Source organism: Scleropages formosus, chromosome 14 (assembly GCF_900964775.1).
Source record: "Scleropages formosus chromosome 14, fSclFor1.1, whole genome shotgun sequence".
NCBI classification, from domain to species: Eukaryota; Metazoa; Chordata; class Actinopteri; order Osteoglossiformes; family Osteoglossidae; genus Scleropages; species Scleropages formosus.
Window position 1 is genome coordinate 20,593,306 of NC_041819.1, and position 25,362 is coordinate 20,618,667.

General features: G+C 45.6%; 2 protein-coding genes across 2 annotated transcripts; one reads left to right on the plus strand and one right to left on the minus strand.

Moving 5' to 3' along the window:
• Positions 1-178: 178 nt before the first annotated feature.
• Positions 179-3,607, plus strand: mmgt1 (membrane magnesium transporter 1). Its single transcript, XM_018743218.1, has 4 exons — positions 179-325; positions 2,194-2,246; positions 2,369-2,472; positions 2,746-3,607. The coding sequence occupies exons 1-4, from the start codon at positions 184-186 to the stop codon at positions 2,906-2,908; spliced, it is 462 nt and encodes a 153-aa protein (XP_018598734.1). The 5' UTR covers positions 179-183; the 3' UTR covers positions 2,909-3,607.
• Positions 3,608-4,372: 765 nt separating this feature from the next.
• LOC108928975 (integrator complex subunit 6-like) lies at positions 4,373-23,831 on the minus strand. Its single transcript, XM_018743216.2, has 18 exons — positions 23,646-23,831; positions 23,457-23,534; positions 14,701-14,850; positions 13,789-13,878; positions 13,492-13,675; positions 13,124-13,252; positions 12,741-12,907; positions 11,600-11,752; positions 10,051-10,183; positions 8,986-9,080; positions 8,320-8,430; positions 8,027-8,236; positions 7,148-7,274; positions 6,783-6,925; positions 6,462-6,690; positions 5,729-6,085; positions 5,272-5,365; positions 4,373-5,000 (listed from the first exon to the last, which is right to left on the minus strand). The coding sequence occupies exons 1-18, from the start codon at positions 23,754-23,756 to the stop codon at positions 4,898-4,900; spliced, it is 2,664 nt and encodes an 887-aa protein (XP_018598732.1). The 5' UTR covers positions 23,757-23,831; the 3' UTR covers positions 4,373-4,897.
• Between the last annotated feature and the right edge of the window lie 1,531 nt (positions 23,832-25,362).

The following is a 25,362-nucleotide window of genomic DNA, read 5'->3' on the forward strand; positions in this document are numbered from 1 at the left end:
AAATACACAGGAATAAAGACGTTGTGATTACAACCGTTGGTACGTGGACGTAATGTAACAAAACAATGATCTGTCTTATCAAAAAAAAAAAAAAAAGCTCTTTTCCTGCTGAGCTCTACTGGAGAGCCTGATGCGGTTGCGAACTACGTCATCAAAGTGCGTCGGGACGTGCGCTCAATATCAATGACGACTTTCCACGGCGTCGAGAAATGTGAACGCATTGTTGCTGCGCTTTACGAGACAAACATGGCGTCGTCTCTGTGGAAGGGTCTGGTAGGAGTGGGTTTGTTCGCTTTGGCACACGCAGCTTTTTCGGCGGCGCAGCGTGAGTAAAACGCGATGATCTAATTAAGGCAAATAAGACAACAAAATGCGCGTTGCGTGTGTGCTGCTGAATCATGAGACTCAGTCGGTCTTCTTCATTCAGGACAGTCAGATTCACTGATCACTCAGCAGCCTCAGTCAGCGTGTTGGGCCTTCGCAGCGATGCTGCCAGACAGCGTGCTAGTTGTAGCTTATATAGCATTAACTTTTCGTTGAGCTATGATTTTCCTCGTGAAAATAACCGCTGTTGGCTGTGAATCTGTTGTCGCGCTGTTCGCCGGCTGTGCCTCCTCTTCTAACTCACTGCCGCGCGTGCCTCACGATTTCTTTCCTTTGATTTATGTTAGGGGAAAAAAACTAATTTGTACACACGAAGGAAATGTTACTTTCGTCCCGCTGTACATCTCGAGGAAAATCTGTTTCTGATCCAAGTGACGTCACTGCGTAGTTGTCGATGACGTCACAGGGCGCCGTTTTCCAGCCTCGCGCTGGACATGCTGACCTTAGGAAGCGTTGCTGTCATCGCAAACCTCCATCAGTCAGTGGTCCTGGCCTTGTCCAGTCCATCATACATTTTGCTTCCTGATTAATGCCAAAGATGTCCGATTTACCTTTGAACCCTTTTTTTCTTCTCCATAACATTATTTTATTGAACGTTATTGGCTTGCTTCTTTCATTATGCATGTCCATATTTTGTTACCATGAACTGGCTGCTTAGCTGATGCTTTTAGTGCAGATTTTAGGTGGACAGTTGGTGGATGAACCATTTGAGCTGCTGTGAATTTTTACCGGCGCAATTTAGCGTAAGTACCGTGATCAGGTGTTACGACGCACACGAATCGGCAATTCGCAGGCTGCAAATACATTGTTTTAACCACTCTGCCACTTGCTGGCCACTTTTGTAATTGTCCTTTTGTTATGAAGAGTGTTCGTGACACCTAGGTCATGTGTTTTTGGGTGCAGCGGTGTGTCCGCAGAAGGCTGCGGAACTTTAATTCGAAGAGGTTAGCGTCTCTGTGCTCTTGACAATTGCAGGTGTATACATGGTCACACCAAAGAGCTGCTCACGGGCATACCTTTGTTCAAGATCAAACCTGAAGGGTGTGACTGTAGCGGTCTGATTGACATTGCACAAGTTATCATCATTCTTTCGTTTGAGAAATGGGAAATTGCTTAATTAGTATTTGGTGTTGCTAACAACTTTGGCCCTCCCTGTGGAGAGGGTTTAATTCTAGATTGCATCTCCTCAAAAACCGGCGCGATTTAGAAATTCCTCATGGAAATATTTGTTTTTGATTCCTCCGAAGCACAGGGCCTTGCTGACATTGACAATTTGTGCCTGTGCTTAAACATGCCTGTGTTAAAGTGCTCCGTGTCACTGCGGGAGACGAGCGCTCTATAAAAATTGAATTGAATTGAATTGTGTTTGTATTGCAGTGGCAGGAGCATGTTTTTTGTCCATTTTAACTAGGTTGATGGTGTATTTCATAACCTCAGCTGTGTACAGATACCTTCAGGATAATGGATCGTATTTTTCTCTGAGATGTACGTTGCCTCAGAGAAAAGCGTCTGCCAGATTATAAATTCTTGCTTAGAATGCACAGGATCCCTCTCCCTATTGATACTCACTCACTATTGATGCTTCTGTCTTTGGATATATTCATGTTTTATTCACCCTTAAGTTTTAAATACATACCATTACATATTCTTAGTTGGCAGTCAAATAGTAATCAAGCATTCTTAGTTTGACGGGCAGACATGATCTTTGTAGAAGATGAAATCCTCCACCAGCCTTCATTTACCTTCAGAATTCTTTGCATAGCTGCGTTGAACGAAAAATGAATCTAATTCTGATGTTTTGTGTTACAGATCGATCTTACATGCGACTCACAGAGAAGGAAAATGAGACGCTACCAGTAGATGTGAGATTTTTTTTAAAATATACATCAATAAAACGTTTATTTATAAATGTTTTTGTCTTACATGTACTTCATTGTCCCCGTATGCAGCAGTTCTGGAAAAATGTCCTCACCTTCTTTTACAGATAGTCTTGCAGACTTTATTAGCATTTATAGTGACCTGCTATGGTATAGTCCATATTGCTGGAGAGTTCAAAGACATGGATGCTTCGGCAGAACTGAAAAACAAGTAAGCTTTTATTTTCTGTATTTGAAACGTGTTTCTGTAGAAATCCACATAAAGATTTCATCCAACAATAAAGGCTCTTTTGCAGCATGATTCATGGCTTGACATGGTGTATTTGTGGAAATTGTAGTTGTCAAGTAAGACCCGGCTAGCTGGTGAGATTTTGACTAAATATTGCCATTACCAGGCAGCTCGGGCTGTGTATTCGCAAACACTTGCTCACCACATCCCTCATGTCCATTTTTTGCCTTTTTCTTCCGCTGCGTTGCTGCCTAGGACGTTTGACACTCTGAGGAACCACCCTTCCTTCTATCTGTTCAATCACCGAGGCCGGGTGCTGTTCCGCTCCCCTGACCAGGCAGCCTCCTCCATCCCCAGCCCACAGGCCCTGCAGGGTAACCCCCTGCGACTCCGCAAGTTGGAGCCTGTACATCACTGATGCTCACCTTCCTCTCTCTCTCTCTCTTCATTTTTACTTTTTCCTCCCACATATAGTTATGAAGAACTTCTCTTCAGTACAAAAAAAACAAGAGTTCTGTGACGCTTGCGAAAGACTGCAGGTCTTTCTTTACCCCACCATTTGATCCTTCCTGTCTGTACGATGTATTACTTTCATATCATATTCCATCATGTAACTTTGGACTGTGCCATTCCCTGTGTCTCCAGGGGTCATTCGCTTGTAAATAAATGCGGTTTCTCTGAAATAAGGACCCCAGCTCCCCATCCGTATTTGTTTGAAGCAGTTGATATTTGTTTGCAGCCATTTCTTGCACTGATTATCTGATTTCAATGCCTTGTCATCAAATCTAGATTTAGTGCTGCTGTTGCTAACTTTTCTCCCTGCATACTGTACATAAATCCAATGTAAGATTGCAGCTTATGGATTGTACACTGGCTTTGATTTTCAGAGGTTGTATTTATATATTCAACTGGAGTTTGATACATGGTCGACTGAAGTTACATAATGCACTGTAATAGGCTGAGACTATATGAAATAGGTTTTTGAAACGTGAGCTTGTTAAAATACATTGTGAACACTGAACCAAGGGAGAACATGGTACATTAGGGCAGATAAGTATACTTTCATTTTGTGTAAAAAAATTAGAATTAACTAAATAAACTTTGAATATTGACTGTACATGCAGAATTTGTTCTAATTGCAACTTAACTTTGATTTTGCTCTTTTTTTTTTTTACAAATTTTTTTTCATAACAGAGCTGAGTGTCAAATTTGGTCTTACAGAATTAACGTGTACATGCTCAAAGTGAAAACTACACAAATTTTGAAGCAGCAAAAATGTCTGCCACGTTTCCAAACTTCATTTGGACAGAAACACAATTTCACTCACTCAGACATCAAGTTTATTTTAATTTTTGTTTTGTTTAAAAAAACATGTTTACAAAAAGTTTATACAATGTTTTCTTTAAAATATTTGTTTGCTTTGGTAAGAATACTGTCCAAAAATAATCTTTCATAACATATGAACATTACAAAGTAGTATACATCTTTCACCAAAGACAAGAAGAGTTGTGGATGATGTAATGCACGATGTAGGCAAGTAAACCAGACCTCACTTAGCCCAGCAGCTCCTGTGTACTGACAATGGTTCTCATTAACTATCAGCAAACCATCAAATTAATGTTAAACATTTTGTGGTAAAAATGTCACCTGGAACCTTATTGCTTTTCTGATGCTCTGAAGATCTGGGTATTAATGTGAACAAGTGCAGGTTATAGCAACCGTGTCACACAGTCTTGTGACAATGTTCATGTCTGCAGGAGTGGAAATATATTTGAGGATCTCATGGGTACACTTCATCTATCACTTCTGTTTTTCCTTTTATTGCCAACCTTTAAACAGACAACTCCCAGGTACAAAGCCTACTTGGCCGTGTGTTTATTTATTTTTTTTTAAAAAAACACACCTGTTAAACTAATATGAAAGAAAACCCGAGCCTGAGGTAGATAGGATTCCTTGTGTGACCTGCTCAGCCTGCTTGCAGAGGTCCACCAGTAGTCCGGCAACATGGGGCCTCTAACCACCAGGAAATCAGGTCCTGGAGAAGCTCACCTGACCCCAGCTCTTCTATGAAATGGCAGTATACTGTGGGCCCCATGCTTGGTTCTCCATGCCTCAACCCACAACCCAAGAATTGAGGCAATCCTTGCCCTGGATTGAGCATGGGGGGGGGTGAACACGGGGCATTACAACAGATCCGCTACCACCTTCACCTGTGATCTAGTCAACGAAAAGAAGTGTAGAGACACACTTCCTGCAGGGTGCAGATATGGGTCACGGATGTGCGTTCCTCCCTCTCCTTGTGCTCAGCTGTGGAGCGACCCGTGTGCTGCAGCTGGCCCTGGCCCTGGGCCTTTGTGGTCCCAGCCTCCTGCGCCTCAGTCCCCTGGAGGTGTGTGGAGCTCCAGCTCTACCTGCCATGGATGTTGTTGAGGCGGGTGGACGGAAGCTGTCTCCCCTCCAACTCCTCGAGGGCTGCTTCCAGTTGTTGGATCAGGACCCTCTTCTTAAACCTGAAAGTTGGAAAAACTGTGTGAACCATGGAGGCAATGGAAAAATGCTGAATATATCTACGCCACAGTCAATGCCGCATTCTGCTCTCCTCTCAACTAATGCGGGTGCTTTCACAAATTGAAAACACCTCGAGTCTTCTGGGCTATGTCTTACATTTATTCATTTAGCTGACACTGTCCACTGTACTACTTACAGTTATTTACCAATTGGAGGGGTTCAGGGGCAGCACCTTGCTCAAGGGTGCTACAATCTCAAGACTTAAGTGTTTACCTTGCTGCTTCCTTAATAGCATGTTGAATGAAGTACTTCTGTACTTCCACAGGCCCTTTCACTTCTTCAAGCAGCTGGAATATTGCCTGATAATCTGGATACAAACAGACACAAAACATGATGACAAACATCAAGCCAAAGAACTATCCTGACTGTACAAAAATGAGTAACTGTCCTGTTAATACAGTTACATTTCTTAAATTGCCTGACATTTTAAGGGACATTGCAGGAAACATACAATGTTATGTTATAAACTAACATGCTTACAGTAATTTCTGCATTTTTAAAGCTGGGTCATTTTTACTGTACCAATTCAGGATAAGTACCTTTGATCAAAAGTACTGCAGCAGGAGAGGGAATTCAAACCTAGGTTGGAAGATGACAAGGCCACAACTACGCCACCTATTGCCCCCCTCTTTGCTTAAGTGTAAATACGAATCACACTGCGGACACTTACTGCGACCAGGCTTCCGCACTTCTTTGATGACCCTTGTACGCAGTTCCGCATTGCTGCCCTCCAGTGGGGGTATGGTGATCATTTGAAGCACCTGGGAAGACTCTTCCCCTCCCTCGGTTCGTTCTGCAACCACCTCCATTCTGGAGGGACTCAGTTCTTCGCAGTGATCCTGCTGAATGGAGGACCTTTCATCCAGGCCATCTTCTCCAAATCTATCCTCCGAGGGGGCCCCGTTATCACCATCTTTGCCCACACCTTCAACGCCATCCGCCACTCCAGGCCAACCCACAACCAGCTCTGCACCCTTCATCCGCTCTCCATTCGTCTCCGCCCCCAGCAAAATGTTGCCCTCCATTCCTGTAAGGCAAGGAAGCTCAAAATAACACTATGGCCTCACTTTATAGATATGACAGGCATTCTTCGGAATTAATTTACACTTACATTTATTTACTTAGCAGATGCTTTTCTCCAAAGCAACTTCCAATGAACTGTGACTTACACTGCTAGATTAATTACATAACATGTTCATTAAGCGTATTTAAATTTACTGCTTACGAAAATTATGAAATTCAAAGGGATCCACTCTCCTACTGCTCTGGAACTCTCAGTTGCTTCTCCACATCCTACCTTTCCCCAAAGCCTTCCTCGAAGAGGTATTCTACTACAGACAAGTCCTATTGCCCCGCTGCAGCCCGTTTTCTCTACGTTCCCTGACACATCCTGAAGGGCTCACCTTTATGCAGCGCAATGGGCTTGACAATGCTGTTGTTGGTCGGGGTACCAGGTGCCCCTTTCCCCATCACGTGGTTGGCCACAATGGGTGGAGTCAAAGGACGACGCAGCAGTGGCGACATGCTCCTCCTCCTCTTCAGTGCTACCCCTGAGCCAGTTTCTCCCATTACCCCTCTTTTCTTGTTCTGGGGCCCCGCAACAAACTCATCGGCTTCGTCGATCATCATTCCCTGTTTGAGAGGATCAGAAGTTTAATGCATCAATCTCATGGGGGGAAACTTGTCCCAATGTAGGGCATGGAATGTTAACAAGCCATGAGTACCTTCTTGTCCTGTTTGAAGGGATTTCCAAAAGTGTGCAGGCGCTTGGGCTGGTCAGGGTCAATCTCCCTCAACGGGGAGGGCATCATCTTCAGGTATTCCTGGTAGTTGCCCATCTGAGCAACTGGAATGCTATGTAAGTAGTCTGTGTGCCAGAATGGAGAAGTCAGTCACCTTGCATGTCCCACCACAAAGAAGAAACTGAATGCAATTCCAAGAAATAGCGCTGACAGATATGACCTCTCCATAACCTCATAGTATGATACATGAGGATGACAGGAGGTGTAGGGTTCTACACAGGTGCTGGAAGTCAGATTTAACAGACCACATGGAGACAATCGGAAGAGCAGGAGTTCACAGTACGCACCGTCATCCTGCCCTCGAATGAGCCTCTGTGTGGTGCGAAGAAGATTGGTACGCATACGCGTGAGCTGATCCAGAAGATTCCGTCGCGAAATGTCAAAGGCATTCCGATATGCTTGGGGCTTCAGGTCCTAAGAGAGGAGCAGAATGAAGAGCACAAAATATACAGAAATATATACTAAAAGAAATATGACCCATCCATAAAATACGTGTCAAAAATCCAACCTAAAGTACAGTGGCTCCTCATAATTCAAGTCACTTTCACCCTGAGTCAAAAAAAATCAATAAAACCTTAATAATAGAGACATTCCACAGCATCCTTCAGATGCAATCTTTAAAAATCTCATATATTACTATGATAAATACTTTGAGACTTGTTTTTGTATTTTTCCTCAACTTCAAGATTAAAAGTTAAACATCTATGACGACAGGAAGAAAAAACATGGTCTCCACACACTATTCAGCCCTGATATGGCTGATAGATTTCACAAACGTGTAAATTCATGCTTTTTACTGAGCTGTAAAAACTGTGGAAGCAAGTTCAGTTAATCCAGTCTCATGCTCTTATTCTGTTTGGGTGCATTTTGCTGACACATGTCAACTGGACTTAAAACCCGAGTGGCATTTGCTCGATGACTAACAGAAGTGTTTGGGAAACATCAGTATTTTCAGAAATTTTATGGCACAAACACTTGAGCTACAAGAGCCAGTGTATGTCCCAGGTTAAAGGTGTGTTTATTTTCGTACCGACCATATTTTCTTATCTAAGGTGTACGTTGCTATTTAGTTTTGAAAAAAATCTACTTCGCACAGCCACTTCTTAACCTGTCTTGGTCTGTAACTCTGGAATCAATGCATCTGCGCAGGTTACAGGGGTCATTACCTTGTTGAGAAGTGCAATCTGAAAGCCGGCAAACTCCTTCAGGTTTATATCCGGCAGGGGGGCCTCGCCGGTGATGCCCTGCAGCAGGTGCTTGAAGTCACAGCGGTGGGCCAGTGACACAGCACACAGGCGGTTCCTCACCCTGATTCCCGTCTCCTGAGGAGGCTTCTTGCCCACAGACACAATCAAGCGGTCTGACTCGATCTTGGCCTAGAAGGAATGACCGTGCAGCTGAAACATTCAGGCTTAACAGCAAATCGAAGCAGGAGGCAAGAGGCACTAAGAGGACGAACCTGCTGGCTGAGTTTCTTTAGATAGGAGATAACACTGTAGCTCAGGCCACAGTCAATGTTGTCAGAGATGAGATTTGGAGCTCCCATCATCCTCAGAGCTTTCTTCAGTGGCTGCAAGGTCAAACATTTAGTTCAAGAGAGATGCACGAAACCAAAGACTAGAACGCGGTCACAGTATGCGAGACACAACACAACCCCAGTACAAACTAAACCATACTGCTAATACTGCTCTCCAACCACAAGTCATTTCTGCAAGTTGTGTGTTTAATGTTACATTTATTTTTAGTCATGTTTTCTCACTATCTGCCTTGACAGAGAAAAACCTCTGAAGTGAACTGATACTGGGAATGAATTCAGTTCCTTGGCCCTGTTGCCAGGAAATCTTTCAATGGCAAAAACAAAGTATTTAAACCCCTACTAGCCAGCAGTCATTTTAATTGTCTCACTTCCCATCATTTACCGTCCCTCTCGGGAGATTGTGTTGGCAGTAAACCTATATTTATTCAACACCCAAAATTTAGTGAGGAAGTGCTTGCTGTAGAAGGCCTTGCTGTGCTGAACCGCCGCCTTTAAATCAGTCCCTTCCATGACAACAGCGTCTTTTCTTAATGCGAACAGATTGCGGATGCATTTCCACGTTTTTCCAGTAAAAGCAGACCGACGTACCAGGAGGTAGTAGGGGGGGATGGACTTGACATACACCTCGAAGGCCTGCCGCCACTTCAGGCTCGGCTTCAGCTTGTGCACCTTGAACAGGTCATCTGTGAGACGAGGAGAGGGGCGGCTCAGGGAGAAGCAGTCAGGAGAACGTTTCACATGCGGCTCGTCACACGAGGGCACCGCAGTGACGCTTCAATAAAAACCCACTCTGTACTTCAAACAAACTACCATAATTATATTTAGAATCAGAATCTGATTTATTTGGCTAAGTATGCACACATACAAGGAATTTGGTTTCTGTTCACATCTCATAGTGTAGACAAGACATGCACACACATCTAAACATGTTATAAAGTACTGTGCAAAAGTTTTAGGCACTTGGTTGGGAAAAAAAGCTGTAAAGTGAGAATGCTTCCAAAAATAATGCTCTTAATCAATAAAGTTCCTACAAAGCTTAGTAACCATCCATCGTCAACAACTGCTTGTCCCGAGAGGGGTCGCGGCTGGTTTGGCCGGGTCCAGCTCTCTGGCAGGTCTGGGGTTTGACTCCCACCTGGGGTGCCTTGCGATGGACTGGCCTCCTGTCCTGGGTGTTTCCCCTCCCCCTCCAGCCTTGCGCCCTGTGTTTCCGGGATAGGCTCCAGCTTGCCACGACCCCGCTTGGGATAAGCGGTTTCAGACAGTGTGTGTGTGTGTGTATACTTTCTTTCTTTAACGACATACAAAACCCTCCACTGTAATACTGTAACTTTTTGCAAAAGTAATGCTTGGAAATCTAAAATATGCTCTTTATCACTGACACTAATGCAGGAGACATTAAAAAAAACCATCTAAAATATTTTTTTGAAACATCTAAGTGCCTAAGACTTTTGCACAGTACTGTACATACATCCATCCAGTGCAAAGATGTGTTGACAGCACCAGAGAATAACAGAATATAATGAGGGATGGTATAAATAATGATGAGGGATCAAATAAATAATGAGGGAGAATGTATTGCACAGCTGGAAGTTTTTTTCCAAAGTGACTTAGAATTTTTGACCATTTATACGACTCAAGTCAAACCCGTACCCAGGAGCGGCAGCAGGACAGGGTAGTTGTAAGGCATGACGAAGAGGTTGACGCAGGTGAGCGTGGTGCTGGCCTTCAGGTAGCCGAAGGGCTGGCCCAGGTCGCTGTGTTTCCCGCTGCTGCTCACAAACACCTGGACAGTAGAAAAGAGCTGTATGGGAGGCCTCGACGAAGCCCCTCTGAAGGAATGGGACAGCGCAGAGGCAATCGGGTGCAGGATGTGCTGCGGAACGGAGGCCTGCGCATCCCACAGAGCCTTGACTGCGTATCCACCATGAACACCAAGTAGCATGGAGTAAAGCAGACCAACACTGTCAACACCTGCGTTACTGGATCACAGCCCCTCGCTCAAAATTTGGTAAAAATAGTCCCGATAAAATACAAGCTTACTGTAAGGGTGTTTCACCCCTCTCTGTCCCTGTCCATTCACAAGCCAGACTGTGTTTTTAAACATAAAGAACATATGTTGATTATTCTTGTTACATGTCTGGTAGTAGCTACTGCTCTTTGGAATTTGCCTGTGTTTTGTTTCCTCTGTTCCTTGGGGGGATGGCTTAATCTATCACTATCTACAGTTCTGCTTCACGGTATGTGAACCCTGTAGGGACCGTCATTCTTCTTGTGTAAAATATTAAAATAAACCTATGAAATTAATAAATGATTATGACTTACACACCTGATCCTACTTGCCTACTTGGTTTAATCAATTGGGCATCACTTATGTTTGCACCCGCACCACTTCCGTGTTTCTACTACACACATGATGTCCTCTAAAGCAACATGGAATTAGTTATTACATACCTATTGTGTCCTATGAGAAAGACTTTTTCCTCATTAAATAACCATTTCATGGGTCATAAAGGGTTCGCATACTTTCAAGCAGCACTGTATATTTGTTTTAGTGTACCGTGACTTAATTGTATTGCAGTCTTGTACAGTACGGTGTGTCAATGCGGTGAGAAGAGCGCTCAGTCAAAAATAAATTGACCTTTCATATTTTGCAAGAAAAACCAATTATTGCGGTAGTCTACAGCAGAAGCTCCCTTGACAAATACGTGTTAACTCAAGTCTCTGACTTTCCTTCATTAAAAAAAGTTAACAATGAACCTATATAAGCTACATCATAACTCTTATAAATTTTGGAAGATTTCATCACCTTTTTGCATCTTTAATAGTGCTACAGGACTACCCCCTGCCAAATACCATAACTTTTTGTCCTTTGACAGTATTATCATCGGTCATGTATTTGCCTTGTCTGAGCATGCTGGGTGTCTCCTTGTTTTTGTGACCCACTTCTGCTCTTTTCTGCTGTTAATTAAATTTTTACGAAACAACAATAATGGTGTCATGTCTGTGCTGAAGAGAGGTAATATAATAAAGAGAGGTGACGGTATCCTCCCCAAGGAAAGCCACCAAACTCATTGCCTCTATTTATGAAACAAGCCGCACAGACAATCCAGACAGCTGCACAGAATGCAAATCAGTACGACTCGTTTCACCGGCTCCGGGAGGAAAAGAAGACGCGAGGAGGAGGTTCTGCATCTCCTACCTGCCAGCACATGTGTGGAGACTTCCTCTCTAGGATGTACTGGGTGAGCGGCGAGGGTTCCAACTCATACTTGTCGAAGGGCAGCTTGTCGATTACCATGGGCTCACAGTCCACGCATGAGAAGCGCACCACGGGGTGAGCGGAGCGGGGCGGCTGAGGAAAGCAGGGTCACGGAGAGATGCTGTCATTTCAGTAAAGCTCCTCTCTCACAAGTGCTTCAACTGCACGAGCTTAAACCTAACCTGGCACAGCAGATCATGCTGTGAGTTAAATGATGAGCGGTCAGCAAATATGAGTCGTTTTATTACATGCTTGCGTACTCTATACTCTAAGATGATCTGTATTTCCAGTAGGGAAAAAAAAAGGACACAGCAAAACTGCAAGAACACTCCTTCCCAGATTGGGGCAGTTCAAGAGAATGTGCCATGAGCAATCCTGTTAAAAAGGGCAGTTTCCCTTTACGCAATAACACAGTCACCGAAAGACATCTTTGGCAAAACAAACCTTAAAGCTTCACTGAAAAGGAAGTTGTCGGTTCCCTTTTCTACACCAAGGGCGTCAGCGACAGCAGCGAGCCAAGGGCCAGCTGCTTTCTCAAAGCATCCTTACGTGCTGAGAGTGGACAGCAGTGCCAAGACTACATGCTCATCCCGCAGGCTCACACACGCTCGCAGAGTAAATCTCAGTATCGCACTCATACCCTCCCCGTGCTCAAAACCCAGCTCTCTCACATGGCAAAAAAACAGGAGCGTCCCATAGCTGCTGGGGCAACAGACACCAGCTGAATAAACACGCAAATAAAAGGAGCAATAAACGGAGCGCCACACCAAATCCAGCTGAACAGCGCGAGAAGAGCCACAGTCAGGAATCTGAGTCTGCTTCTAGGAAGGCTGGAGTCTCCGTGCTCCATGCTCAGGCAGGCCGTGTAACGGCTCAGTGAAATTAACGCCATTTCTCACGCATCTTGGATCGCAAAAATCCATCCTTAGAATGTGGGAATCTTGAAACAGCAGTCAGTTGAACTGCTTACATGGGACAGAGCACAGCTCTTTGAGGTGCAACTTCAAACACTGGAACACGGTAGAAAATGGGGAAGTGACATGTGCTGCTAAAGATATTCACTTCAAGGCTAGCTACTCACCAAGGTGGGGGAGTTCTGGTCTGGCCAGAAGGATTCTGGGATGGGCCAGTGACCGACCGGCACACCGGTCTTGGGGTTGGGCCGCACGTAGATGAGTTTGTGGCAGCTGTGCCACGGCTGTGGGCCCAGACTGGGCGTGAGGCAGCGAACTGGATCGACCAGACCGTCTGCAGAGCAACAGGACAGAAAGGTAATCAAAGTAGGATCACCAAGACTTTCTCTGAATGGCTAAATCACAAACAGTCCCTATAAAAATGAATTAGATTAAAACTAAATTAAAACTCAGATCCCCATCAAACCTTTCCATCTGCATCCTTAGGGAGAAAGAGCATGAACTCAGCCAAGAACAAAGAGTCACTCATCAACCCAACTGAGGTCAGTACCTTCGCTCAGCACAGGCGGGTCTGGTCCCGTTTTCTCAAAATGAATCACTACTCCACTGAGAACCTTCTGGACCAGCGACTCCAGACACTGGTTCAGCATGCGCTGGGTGCGCACACAATAGGACCGGCCTGGAGGAGGCGCAACACACAGAGGACAGCTTTGTGTAGCAAGACATGACAAGCAGAGCAAGCAGATCACTAAGCACTGGGAGATTTACAGAGCTTAAACAGACCGACTCGGAACCAAACTAATAACAACAACAACAACAACTATTTGGATCAACCATGCAGGGTCAGGGTGGTCCGGTGCCTATCCTGGAACCATAAGGCATGATGCAGCGGAAGCCCGGTAAGAGACACCAGTGTACCTCCAGTGACCTCGCACATCTGGGTGATGGCCGATTCATCGCTGGGCACGCTGCCCAGCTGCTCGCTCTCAGGGACGGCGGCACCCGGCAGGCGCAGGACAAGAGCAAAGAGGCGCTGGTCCCAGCGAAAAGGCTCCTTGGTCAGTTCGCTGCCGGGCAGGGGTGAGTTCAAGGGCAGGTGGAGCTGTGGGGGAGGTGAGCCACAAGCGCCGAAGGGGTCAGTGGTTAAGGGAGGGAGCAAAGTATAAGGTCAACACAAGGAGTCGCTGCTCCACTGGCCTATGGTGCAGCCCTCACCTCCTCTTGCACCCCTGATCCCTGGGTCAGCTTGTTCCCATCCGTGATGGTGATGATGACAGCAGGTTCCAGGAAGAAGGGGTTTCGGCCCTAGGGAGGCAGCAGAGGACACACTATGACCGTTTCGCTTCACACTTGGGAATGAAGAAAGACTGTGTGGATAACAGAGTTAAACTTAGGCTAACTATACCACGCTGGACAGGATCTGGAGTGCTCTCAAAGACTGCTCAGTGTTCTAATTACAGTCATTTACTCATCTCGGGGTTTCTCATGTGTAGGAAAAAGGGGGCGCCGGTGACCCAGCACAGCGATGGGGAGGAACCTCTTTGTCTCTTCTCTCAAGCCGAGCAAGCTGAGTGCCAAGATGTGCGACTGCCAGTGCCGTGGAGTCAGAGTTAGAAGCAATTATTGGGTTAGTGGAGTAGGAGTACCGGCTCCAACTCAATGTACCGTTTATGTTGATCCGGCGTAGAAGTCGATTCCCAAAAATTAAAGGTGTAATATAGGTTTAGGCCTATATTCTCTGGATAAGATGAACCCCCAAAAGATGCGCAACTTTTGGGCAGCGCTGTGGAGTCGGAAGCAATTATTGTGTTACTGGAGTCGGAGGTTTTGTGCGCAGCCCTGGCGACTGCAGGCCAAGGTGGAAGTGTGAAGACCTCTCGGAAGCAGACTGGGCACACTGGCTTCAGAAGGGATTTTAATTAGTGCCTCATTTACACCCTTACCATCCAAAAAATTTGTTCAAAGAAGTAATCAAGAGCTGAGGCTGAGCAGGAAACTGCCAACCCCAAAGCCCTTGAGAACCACCGTTCAATACGCTGCGTCTACAGGCAGTCAACGGGCTGTCACCGACGAAGACAGAACAAGTAGGAATGAGGACGAGATTTGCAGAGGCCTGCTGGTCACTACCTGTCCGTAGTTGTCAATCCCCGACACAAGCCGGTTGAGGTTTAGCAGGTCGAAAGCAGCCCGCAAGGCCTGACCCAGGGTGGTGAGGCCCAGTGCTTGCAGGTTCTTCAGCTCCATCATGAAGGTGGCATGGTTCTCCTTCCAGCCCGCCTGAGGGGAACAGGGAGAGATGCTGTTAGGCAGCACAGCGACACACACATGCATTCAGAGCCATTCCTTCTCACATCTGCATACATTTACGTTAATTGTTTAGCAAACACATTTGTCCAAAGCGACTTCCAACGAACTCTATGGAGTGTTATCAGCCCACACACCTTATTCACCAGTGACTTACACTGCTAGATACACTACTTACACTGGGTCACTCATCCATACATCAGTGGAACATACACACACACTCTGTCACTCACACACTATGGGGGAACCTGAACAGCATCTCCTTGGATTGTAGGAGGAAACCAGAGCACCCGGCATAAACTCACGCAGACACGGGGAGAACATGCAAACTCCACACGGACTGAGTGGGGAGCGAACCCACGTCCTCTCACACCACCTAGGTGTTGAGAGACAGAAGCGCTACTCGCTGTGCCACCCTGCTGCCTCTCAAACACAGATACACACATGGGGCCACGTTCTTGGCTCTCCTGAGTTCGGTGCACAGAAATACAACCACCAACCCCTTTTCAACACATAAACACAAAGCTCTCAGGTATGGTTTAACCTCCTCCTTCAGGAGTCACTCTCCTCCACAAACACACCAGAGCTTGCAACTGCTGCTGGGCAACAGAACACAGATGGAGGCTTGAATGCAGCCACAAGACGTGTCTATTATACCCTTGAGTGAAGCCCTTATTCTGAATAGCTTTAACAAACACCCGTGCATGCAAATTGAAAGCACGGCATTGTGGGTCGTTCCAGAGAAAAGAGACTGCAGGATTAATAAGTGATGGGGAAGGAGGTGGCACAGCACCGGGCTGTGATTAGCGCAGCAAGCAGGTCCCAGGTGTGGCCATGCAGTTCCTTAATGTGATCCGCAGCTAATGTGTGGAAGACTCAGGTGGTGGGGAGGGTGGCAGAGGTTCTAGAAAGACAGAAGAACCCACGTCTCGTCATGGGATCGACCACACGTCTGAGTGAAAGAACCCTGGCAGCAGGTGGCGTAGTGGTTAGAGCTGCCTCCATGCACTTGAAGATCCAGGCTCAGACCCTGCTGTAGTACCTTTGTTTGGGGTACACACCCTTAACTGACACAGTAAAAATTACTCAGCTCTGTCAATGGGTGAGCCATTGTGCAGAACGTAGCGTAACACTGCAAGTCACTCTGGAGAGAAGCATCAGCTACATGAATAATGAATAAATGTAACGGAAATGTGCCGTGGTGGGTGAGCAAGACTGAACTGCGAGGTCTGCCCACACGCAGCCTGAGCTCCACAGTCCCAACCAGTGCTAATGTCCCCACCATAGACTGCTTATTAGTTAAAACAGCGTGCCATATGCCTGGCGAGGCATGAACACGCATGCACGCACACACACAGGTACCACAGTGGCACATCCATCTTGCAGCGAAGAGCCACACTGTGGGAAAGCCTGTCACTTCACCTTCCCTGCCGGCCGAGTCCCAATATTTCATTCAGAGAGAACAGAATGGACCAACAGGGGGCGTAGTGGCTAGAGCCCAACCTTTCACCTGAAGCCCTCAAGTTCACATCCCGAAGAGGTGAACCTCTCATGAAACATGTAGATAGTAACATGTAGGAAGCAACAAGTGGTGTAGTAACTGGAGCTTCTGCATTTCGATCAAAGAGCCCGGGTGCGAATCCTCACTCCTACTGTCGTGCTCTTGATCAACATGTGTACCCTGAATTCCTCCAGTAAAAATCATGCTGCTGTATAAACAGTTAAATCACTCTAAGTAGCTAAGTGTACAATCCGCACAAAAGTGGCTTTGGAGAAAAGGTATTAGATAAATAATGATCAGATAAATAATAATGAGAAAACCGGAGTATCGAAGTAACAGTTCAATGGTACCGCAAAAGCAGTATTACTTTATCGCACATCTATTTTTCTTTCATCTCTCCACCATGCAATGAGCAGCCAGACTTCTCTTTACCTTAACAAGCAACAGAAAGGATTGCTCACCAATCAGGTGGAAGTTTCCGGTCGGCGGGGATGTGAATATGGAAAGGCAGCCGAGGAGAACCAGGCATGTTTCACCTGGGGGTATTTCCTTAACAAGTGCAGGTAAACGGAAGGGCTCTTTGAAGTGAAACGCTGCTAGACACCTCCTGATACATATTTATGTCAGAGAGCATGGTTAGGCATTATCAAGACCGTGTGCGGGTGCATGCTAAAGAGATCCAGACAGCGCCCCCACCCTCCCACCCAGTCAGTTGTGCTCTCATCATTCTAACTGTGCCTGAGGGTCACAAATCCAATAGTGGTGTGTACATCCCCCAAGGATGGACACGTGTGTCCAGACCTTAATGAACTCTCCAGGTGTGTGCGCGTGCGCGTTTGGGAGAAAAGTGAGAACGTTAGCCGGAAAACAAAGGCTGGTTCGGTTTCACAGCTAACGATGACTTTGTGTAATTTATCATTACCTATTCTTTTAGCTGACACCTTTTTCCAAGTGACTTACCATGTTTGGTTTGTGTACTAAGCTATACTATCAGTAATTATTGGAGTACTTTGTGGTGTGGAACCTCTCAAGGGTGCTAAAGCAGGAGGTGGTATTCGAACCCAAGTCCTTTTACTAAAATGTGACGACTCTATCCACTGCACTACCTGCCATACCCTGAAATGCATTTTCCTTCACCCGTGTAACCACTTTTGCCCAAGTCTGAATCCGCGCCTTATGCTACAGTGTCATTTATATCACATTTTTACAGCTGAATCAACAAACAAACAATGGTGAATTTACATTTAACCTTGAAGTGTTCTGAATGTTTATTTTTTAGGCAAGCGTTTTTTAAACATTTTCTAGGATAATTTACTTTATTCAATTACCTGATGCTTTTCTCTGAAGCAACTAAGAACTATTTATTCATTTACACAGCTGGGCACTTTTTACTGGAGCAATTTAAGGTAAGTACCTTGCTCAGTGATGCTACAGGTGGAGGTGGGAATCAAACCTGTGGGGCCAAAGGTAGCAGCTCTAACCACTACACTACCAGCTGTCCTTATCACCACATCATCTAGTGTTCTTTGGAGGACAGAACAGAATAACTAGTTTACTGATACTAAAGGTTTCACTGCAGCCTTCAAAACACCACCACCTGAAACTGCTTGTCCCAAACGGGGTCGGGGGGAGCCAGAGCCTAACCCGGCAACACAGGGCATAAGGCTGGAGGGGGAAGGGACACACCCAGGAAGGGACACCCATCCATCGCAAGACACCCCAAGCAGGACTCGAACCCCAGACCCACTGGAGAGAAGGACCCAGTCAAACCCACTGCACCACTGTGCCCCCCCCCCACTGCCTTCAAAACACTGTAATAAATATTAGTTAGGTTAAAGCCATGCATCTGAAATCCGCAGGGCCTCTGTTCAAAATCCCACCCTGCTGTCATACCCTTGAAGAAGGTACCTACTCTAAAGTGTTACAGTTAACAATATCATGTTGCATAAAAGCATACATTTTGTAAAGATCATTATCTGACATTGTAAGTTGCCTTGGAGAAAGGTGTTAGATAAACGAAGGGTAATAATAAAGTTGATGGGAAATTATTAACTGTGAAACAAGGCAATGTGTGAACCTGGCAACCTTGAGGACATTGGTATCCATGGATATCAAACGCACACAGCTCCAGATTAAAAAAAAAGCTTTGCATTAAAGAAGCTTAATCTGCAGCTATTTTCGGTGTAGCAGCAAGCTATTGGAGCATTTCATCATTTTTGTTATTTTGTGCTCGTCTTTAAATAATTCTGTTACTTTATCGGTGCTGTTTCGCAGGGCGCTGCGTTTTGGCACAAGACTACCGCAGTGAGAGGCTGTCAAGCAAGAACTTGCACAAGGGAGAAAGGGCAGAGAGGTCTGTAAACTCTGCTGGTGGTAGCTTGCCAGTTTTGCATATCATCTATTTCTTAACAACAAAGCTTTTACTTGCACCTCCTTATTCCTGATTACACAATACTGCGGAATTCCACACACACACACACACACACAGATGCTCCTCTACTAACGATGAGGTTACGTTCCGATAAACCCATCATAAGTGGGGAAAAATCGTAAGTCGAAAAAGAATACAGCACCACACTTACCGAACATCATAGCCTATCTTACCTTAAACGTGCTCAGAACAAGTACCATAGCCTACAGCTGGGCCAATTTAAGCAGGAGACACACAAGGGCATTTAGCAGACATGAGAGGATGCGAAAACACAAAATAATAATAATTAAAAAAACCGCTTTCAACACAGCATCGGTTGTTTACACTCATTGGCGTGATCGCTACAGAGACTGCGAGCATAGTTGAGTGGATGCCGCAGCTCACTGTCACGGCCCAGCATCGGGAAAAAGTATCGTACCGCATATTGCAAGCACTGGAACAGATCGAAATTCAAAATTTTAAGTACAGATTCTACCGAATGCGTATCGCTATCATATCATCATAACTTTGAAAAATTGTAAGTCAGAACATCGTAAGTAGAGGAGCATCTATAAATGTGTGTGTGTGTGTGTGTGTGTGTGTGTGTGTGTGTGTATATATATGAGTTCAGCATCAGCCAAGCATTACTGTGTGAACACAAGACTGCATTGTTTTCACTGTTGGCATAAACAGACTATTACTTGTCACACACCCCATAATTGTCACACAGAGATCCACAAGACAGTTTAGGCGTTCACTGAAAACTGAAACATGCTAGAGGCCTGATAATGAAAACATGAGATACAGCAGACACTGTAACAGTCATGAATCTGGTTCAGACACAATTTTAAAGGCCATTCATAAAACGGGAGAAAATAAAAGGGAAAAAAAGGAGAAGCCGGTGTTGCGACAACTGAGCCGGTTTTAAGAAAGCTATGGGATCCACTGTTTCTAGACCCTTGGGGCCTCTGCTATCTCATCATCTGAGTTTTCTTGTGCAGAAACCAAGTGTGGGATTCGCATCTGCCCCGGGATCAGACTGGCACTGAAATGGAAAGGGGAAAAAGCCGACCTGACTTGCTGCTATAATTCAAATACCTGCAAAGAATGTAAACAAACGGAAAGATCCTGGAAGGGATTAGCGGGCGGCGTGCAGACTGCTGTCCTTACATCTTGGACAGTCTTGTCTGAAGCAGGACACGGCGCCGCATTGTTCAAGGGCTCGGGGAGCCTGCAGCCTCAATGATCCAATAGTCAAATTATTACTGAGACCAGACTGCCCACCTGCTTGGCAATCACGTGGAAACCAAAATGAGCACATGGCGCACGCCAACTGGGCCTGAGGGATTGTAGCAATCGACTGCCACACCTCAAACCGACACGTGCAGGATGAGCAGAGACTGTGGCTGGTGTGAAGGTCTAGAAAGCTGGGAAGCACACAACCCCTGGCTAGGAGTTGACTGATACTTGCTACACACCAACACACACACTCCTCCTGTCTTTGCTCAAGGCCTTGAAGACACTGTTATTCCTGTAGAGCCCTGATGCGCTGTACAGTTCTTAATTTCTCATGTGTTACGAGAGACTGTCGACATTATTACACAAATATTAACTCATTAACCTGGTGTCAAATCGTCCACCCGTTTATACAGCAGAGGAGTGTGACGCACAGAAACACACAGAACAGACAATTTAGCATCACCTCAAACACATATTTAGACTGTGGGAAGTAACCAGAGCACCTGAAGGAAACCCACGCAAACACAGGGAGAACATGCAAACTCAACAGACACTGAGCTGGATTCAAACCCAGTCCCAAACGCACAGCTGTGGTGTGGCATGATGAGGCACCACCACTACCTGCTGAGCCACCATGCTGCCCAAGTAATGAACATCATTAAATGAAGGGAAAACCAAAGATCACAAAATTATCAGAGCACATGGATTAAAGTGACATACTTGAATAAACACACAATGAATTTACCTCCTCATTAGAGAAGCCACTAATTATGACCACAAAAAAGACAGCTAAATACATTGAAACCATTACATATCTATTATAGAGTACAAAAAACATTTTGGCACCAAACTCGTGTTCTAGATCCCTTAAGAATCACACAGAACACAGAAAACAACAGACAGCCCGCTGTGAAGACCAGAGTTCCAGTGGAACTCAGTATTCATGTAATCAGTATTCATGTGTTATGAATTCTTGACCATCTCTCCAGCAGAATGGAAAACTTACAGAAGGCAGTACTGACAATAACTCGGTTGGACTTTGCTATGCCGGATGTGAAAGGGGAGGGCAAGTGGTTCCTGGGCAAAGTGTGAGTTGAAGAATCAGGAATAGCGCGGGACATGCAGAACAGGAAATCTGCAAACCGCACATAACAAACCGCTGCAGAAGCAAAATAAAGAAAAAAAACAGAGCTATTCTTTCATTCTTTCTTACTGACCTGGAACACCCATTGTCTTAGCAGAGCTAAAAGAGCAGAGAGGTGGATGATGGATGGAGGACAACAAGATGGATGGAGGATAGAAGAAATATTGCCAGACCATAGACAAGCATCGGTGCCAGCCGACGGATGGCCCCCACAGACAAACTGAGCCACATCTGGACAAATATTCAGCAACCCTGGATTTGGTACTTTAAATAAATGACACATAAAGCACAGTGACAAATTCACATGTATTAATTTAGCACACTGTTTCCTCCAAAGTGACATACAACTTTATCATCAGGTGAGTGTACCATGCAGTACATACCTGACACCTTTATTACATTTATTCATTTATTAGACACTTTTCTCCAAAGCGACTTCCACTGAACTCTATGTAGTGTTATCAGCCCACATACCTTATTCAGCAAGGTAACTTACACTGCTAGATACACTACTTACAATGGGTCACTCATCCATCTATCAGTGGAACACACACACCGTCACTCACACACTATGGGGGAACCTGAACAGCATGTCTTTGGACTGTGAAAGGAAACCAGAGCACCCAGAAGAAACCCACGCAGACATGCGAAGAACATGCAAACTCTACCCAGACTGAGCGGAGATCGAACCCACGCCCTCTCGCACCTTGGGAGGAAACCAGAGCACCTGGAAGAAACCAACACAAACGTGGAGAACATGCAAACTCCCGACAGAACTCGAACCCAAGTTCAAATGAGGAGTCCAGGTGACGCAAGGCAGAGGTGCTGCCTGCTGAGATATCATGACACGACTAGAGAACTGCCAAACGGAGCAAAACACTGTGACTAAGGCTGTAGAAGGTAAACCGCTGCAGACAAAGCATGGCGACATTCATGTCTGCAGATGAGATATGAGCAACGTGTATCAAATGTCGCAAATTGGCAGGGTACCACTGTACAGACACAGCATCCCACTTCACAGGCGGCCATGGAGAGCACTGGTCGTAGGGCCAGTTACCATACTCTCTGTAGCGGTACACTCTCTGGAGAAACTACACAGCCCAGAGCTGCCACTTGAATAATAACGCTGACGTAACTCTCAGATGAGGACACCCGAACCGTCATGCCACTAGCAGCAGTCTTACATATACCAACCAACGTCAACAAACACTTGTCCCGAGTAGGGTCATGGTGGGCCGGAGCCTAACCCTGCAACACAAGGCGTAAGGCTGGAGGGGGAGGGGACGCACCCAGGATGGGACGCCAGTCCATCACAAGGCAGCCCAAGCGGGACTCGAACCCCAGACCCACCACGCAGCAGGCACCTGGCCAAACCCACCGCAGCACCACCTTACATATATTCTGAGGTAAATGTAAACTAACATTTGAAACATTATCCATAGTTACATGTGGCACGATACATCTGGACTACGCTTCATTCTGACGTTCGCTGCAATTTTTGTCACACAGATAGATAAGAAATTCTGCAGACTGATGTTATCGAGCTGCTCAGACTTGACAGCCAGTACGTATTACGTGATACAAGTCACATCATCCAAACTCTGGTGTGAGAAATATTTGGGCCTTAAATACGACCACCTGCAATGCATGGACGCGGCCATCCAAACTTTGTCCAAATTCCTACATGCGCCATGAGACATATGATGTCCTTTACATAACGGAGGTCATGGCTGAGTTCATCTCATGACTGCTTTGGCGCAGAGAGATTGTTAGGCCCGCTCAACAAGTGTCACTGTGTCTTCTGAGGCGTTTACTGGCGCGTGCATCACTCTCATCACTCTCATCACTGTTTCCCAGGGAGCTCTGCGCGCCGCGCGTTCGCGACATACCGCATTTCTGGTTGCACAGTGCGTATTTTCCAATGGGGGCGCGCGAAAGAAACCGACAGAGCGGATGTGAGGTAATGCAGGGCCACGTGGTGCCCCCAGCTGTCCAATCGGGTTCCAGTTGCGCCGCCGTTGCGTCACACGTGACGTTAACGCAGAACATAAACGTACCCACCTCCATCTCAGCGCTTCAGCCCGTCAACTACAAAAGCAAAATGTCCGCCATGTTAGCAGGCTGTGCTGCTGCTCCGCTGGTCTTTTAACAAAATTTAACACTTTTCTGTCACCGGGAGGCCGCCCGACCCCACAACTACACGCCAGAGGGACAATAGAGTCTCACCAGCAGAAAATACTTTCGCCGCAACCACAACATCACACACTTTAATAGCATGTATTTACCTTAACTCCATATGGCGGTTCGTCAAATGTAACTAGCATGTACCTGTCGCCTCTACTAGCCGGATCTCGGGCACGCAGCTGTTAAAGAAATCCAAACAATACACGTTAATTTTTCGCCGAATGTCTTAAAGGGACTCAGCTCAAAAGAGGCAAGAATGCTACTGAAAACGTACGGGTAAAATGGTTTACCTTCATAAAGATCTCAACCGCGCCTTTAGCAATGTCCAGATACGTCGTACCCAAATAAGTGCGTTGATTCATAGACGCGGACGTGTCTATCAAAAATAGCAAAATAGGCATTTTTAAATCATGGAGATGTAATGCTTATTTCAAAATGTCCAACTTGACATATATGACCTATTTAGCGGCCGGGGCGAACATAATATCTATATGTGTGTATTATATATAATATATATATATTATATATATATATTGAATAATCAGACCCCCTTCAAAAGAGGGTCCTACAACCAGCCCTTGCCGCCGCTTGAGTACCCCTCAGTCTTAACTGAACCCGCTAAGTGCTCGCGCTGATAGGGAACTTCTCCTCTAAACAGACCGAAACGCCCTCGTTCCACTGCCGCGATGTCATTGGTCGAGTCTGGCCACGCCCAGTTACAGACCATTTAAATAAAGGTTGCGAAGAAGCGGGGCTTCCTTTGCGTCCGTAGTGTCCTCCCTGTTAGGCTCGGTGTGGGAATGTAGACCGAGTGGGAGTGTAATTCTTCCTGTTAAAAGTTTATGTTTTAATCTGTTTATTTGTCCTTGTTCTGCACACGAACCTTGGAACACGTTAAAAGCATTTGCACCGTCTACTTAAATGAAAGCTGAGATGACAGCTTTTCGCCAGCCCTCTTTCTGTCTCGTACCGATCAGCATTTAATAATTCAGCCAAATCTCTCTTCGAGCCCTGCCCCGATGAAAGTGAGCATCTGATCTTTGCGGCGCACGACGGTGTCAGTTTCGCGTTCTCAAACGGGAAGTGTGCGCTGCAGGAAACATGGCTTCCACACCGGGGTTTTGTTGTGTGTCGGCGGCGAGAGCATACCTCTCCTTCGGTATCAGTTATATTTTTAAAAAGGAGGAACACTGCACTAAGAATAAGCATGGGTGTATTTACAGTACACTGCTTGTTGACTGGTGTTTGTGAAATAACTTGCTCGTCCTCGTGCTGGAAAGGGGTGATGATGCAGTGAAGCAACAGAGAGAGACGTGTCCGCGTTGACGGAGCGGTTGCAGTCGCTCAACTTTTCGCTTCAATGTAGGTGGAAAAACCTGCATGAGCAGCTCAAACGCAGCGAGCCCGTAGTAACCCAGAAAAAAACCCATCTTTTAAGCTGCAGTAAATGTTAGCAAGCCCGCAATCAAGTGTCTTTTTTTTTCCCCTCCACAAACAACCAGCTGATGATGGTAACAATGGTTGAGGTTGCTGTTATACATCATGTTGCAATGCCTAAACAAGCATGTTTTTCACCTAGTCCGCCTGAGTCATAAGACCTGTCGACAAAAACAGCAATTCTTTCATAACTAAACTCTTCTATTGATGGTATCACTGACTTTGCATTTATAGCACATTTCTGTAAGAGTGTGTGCAGCCCGAAGTGATTTATGAGCCTCAATTCCTGAAAGGCCTTGTCCTTAACCGCATTCTTCTTCCAATTCTTTTAATTATATTTGTTTATTTAGCCCATTCATTTCAAACGCTATTCCATCGCAGTGAGGGTGTACAGATACGATGATTACAGACTGATGGAATCTGAAGGAAAATGCATGGATTCCAGTAAGCGTGGTGTAAGATTTTTAATTCAGAGCTTAAAATTTGTTTTGGGTTTAAATTTTCAAAAAACATTTCAATGCTTTCATGCACTATAAAGACCATATGACCAAAAGTAGCATATTTCAAATT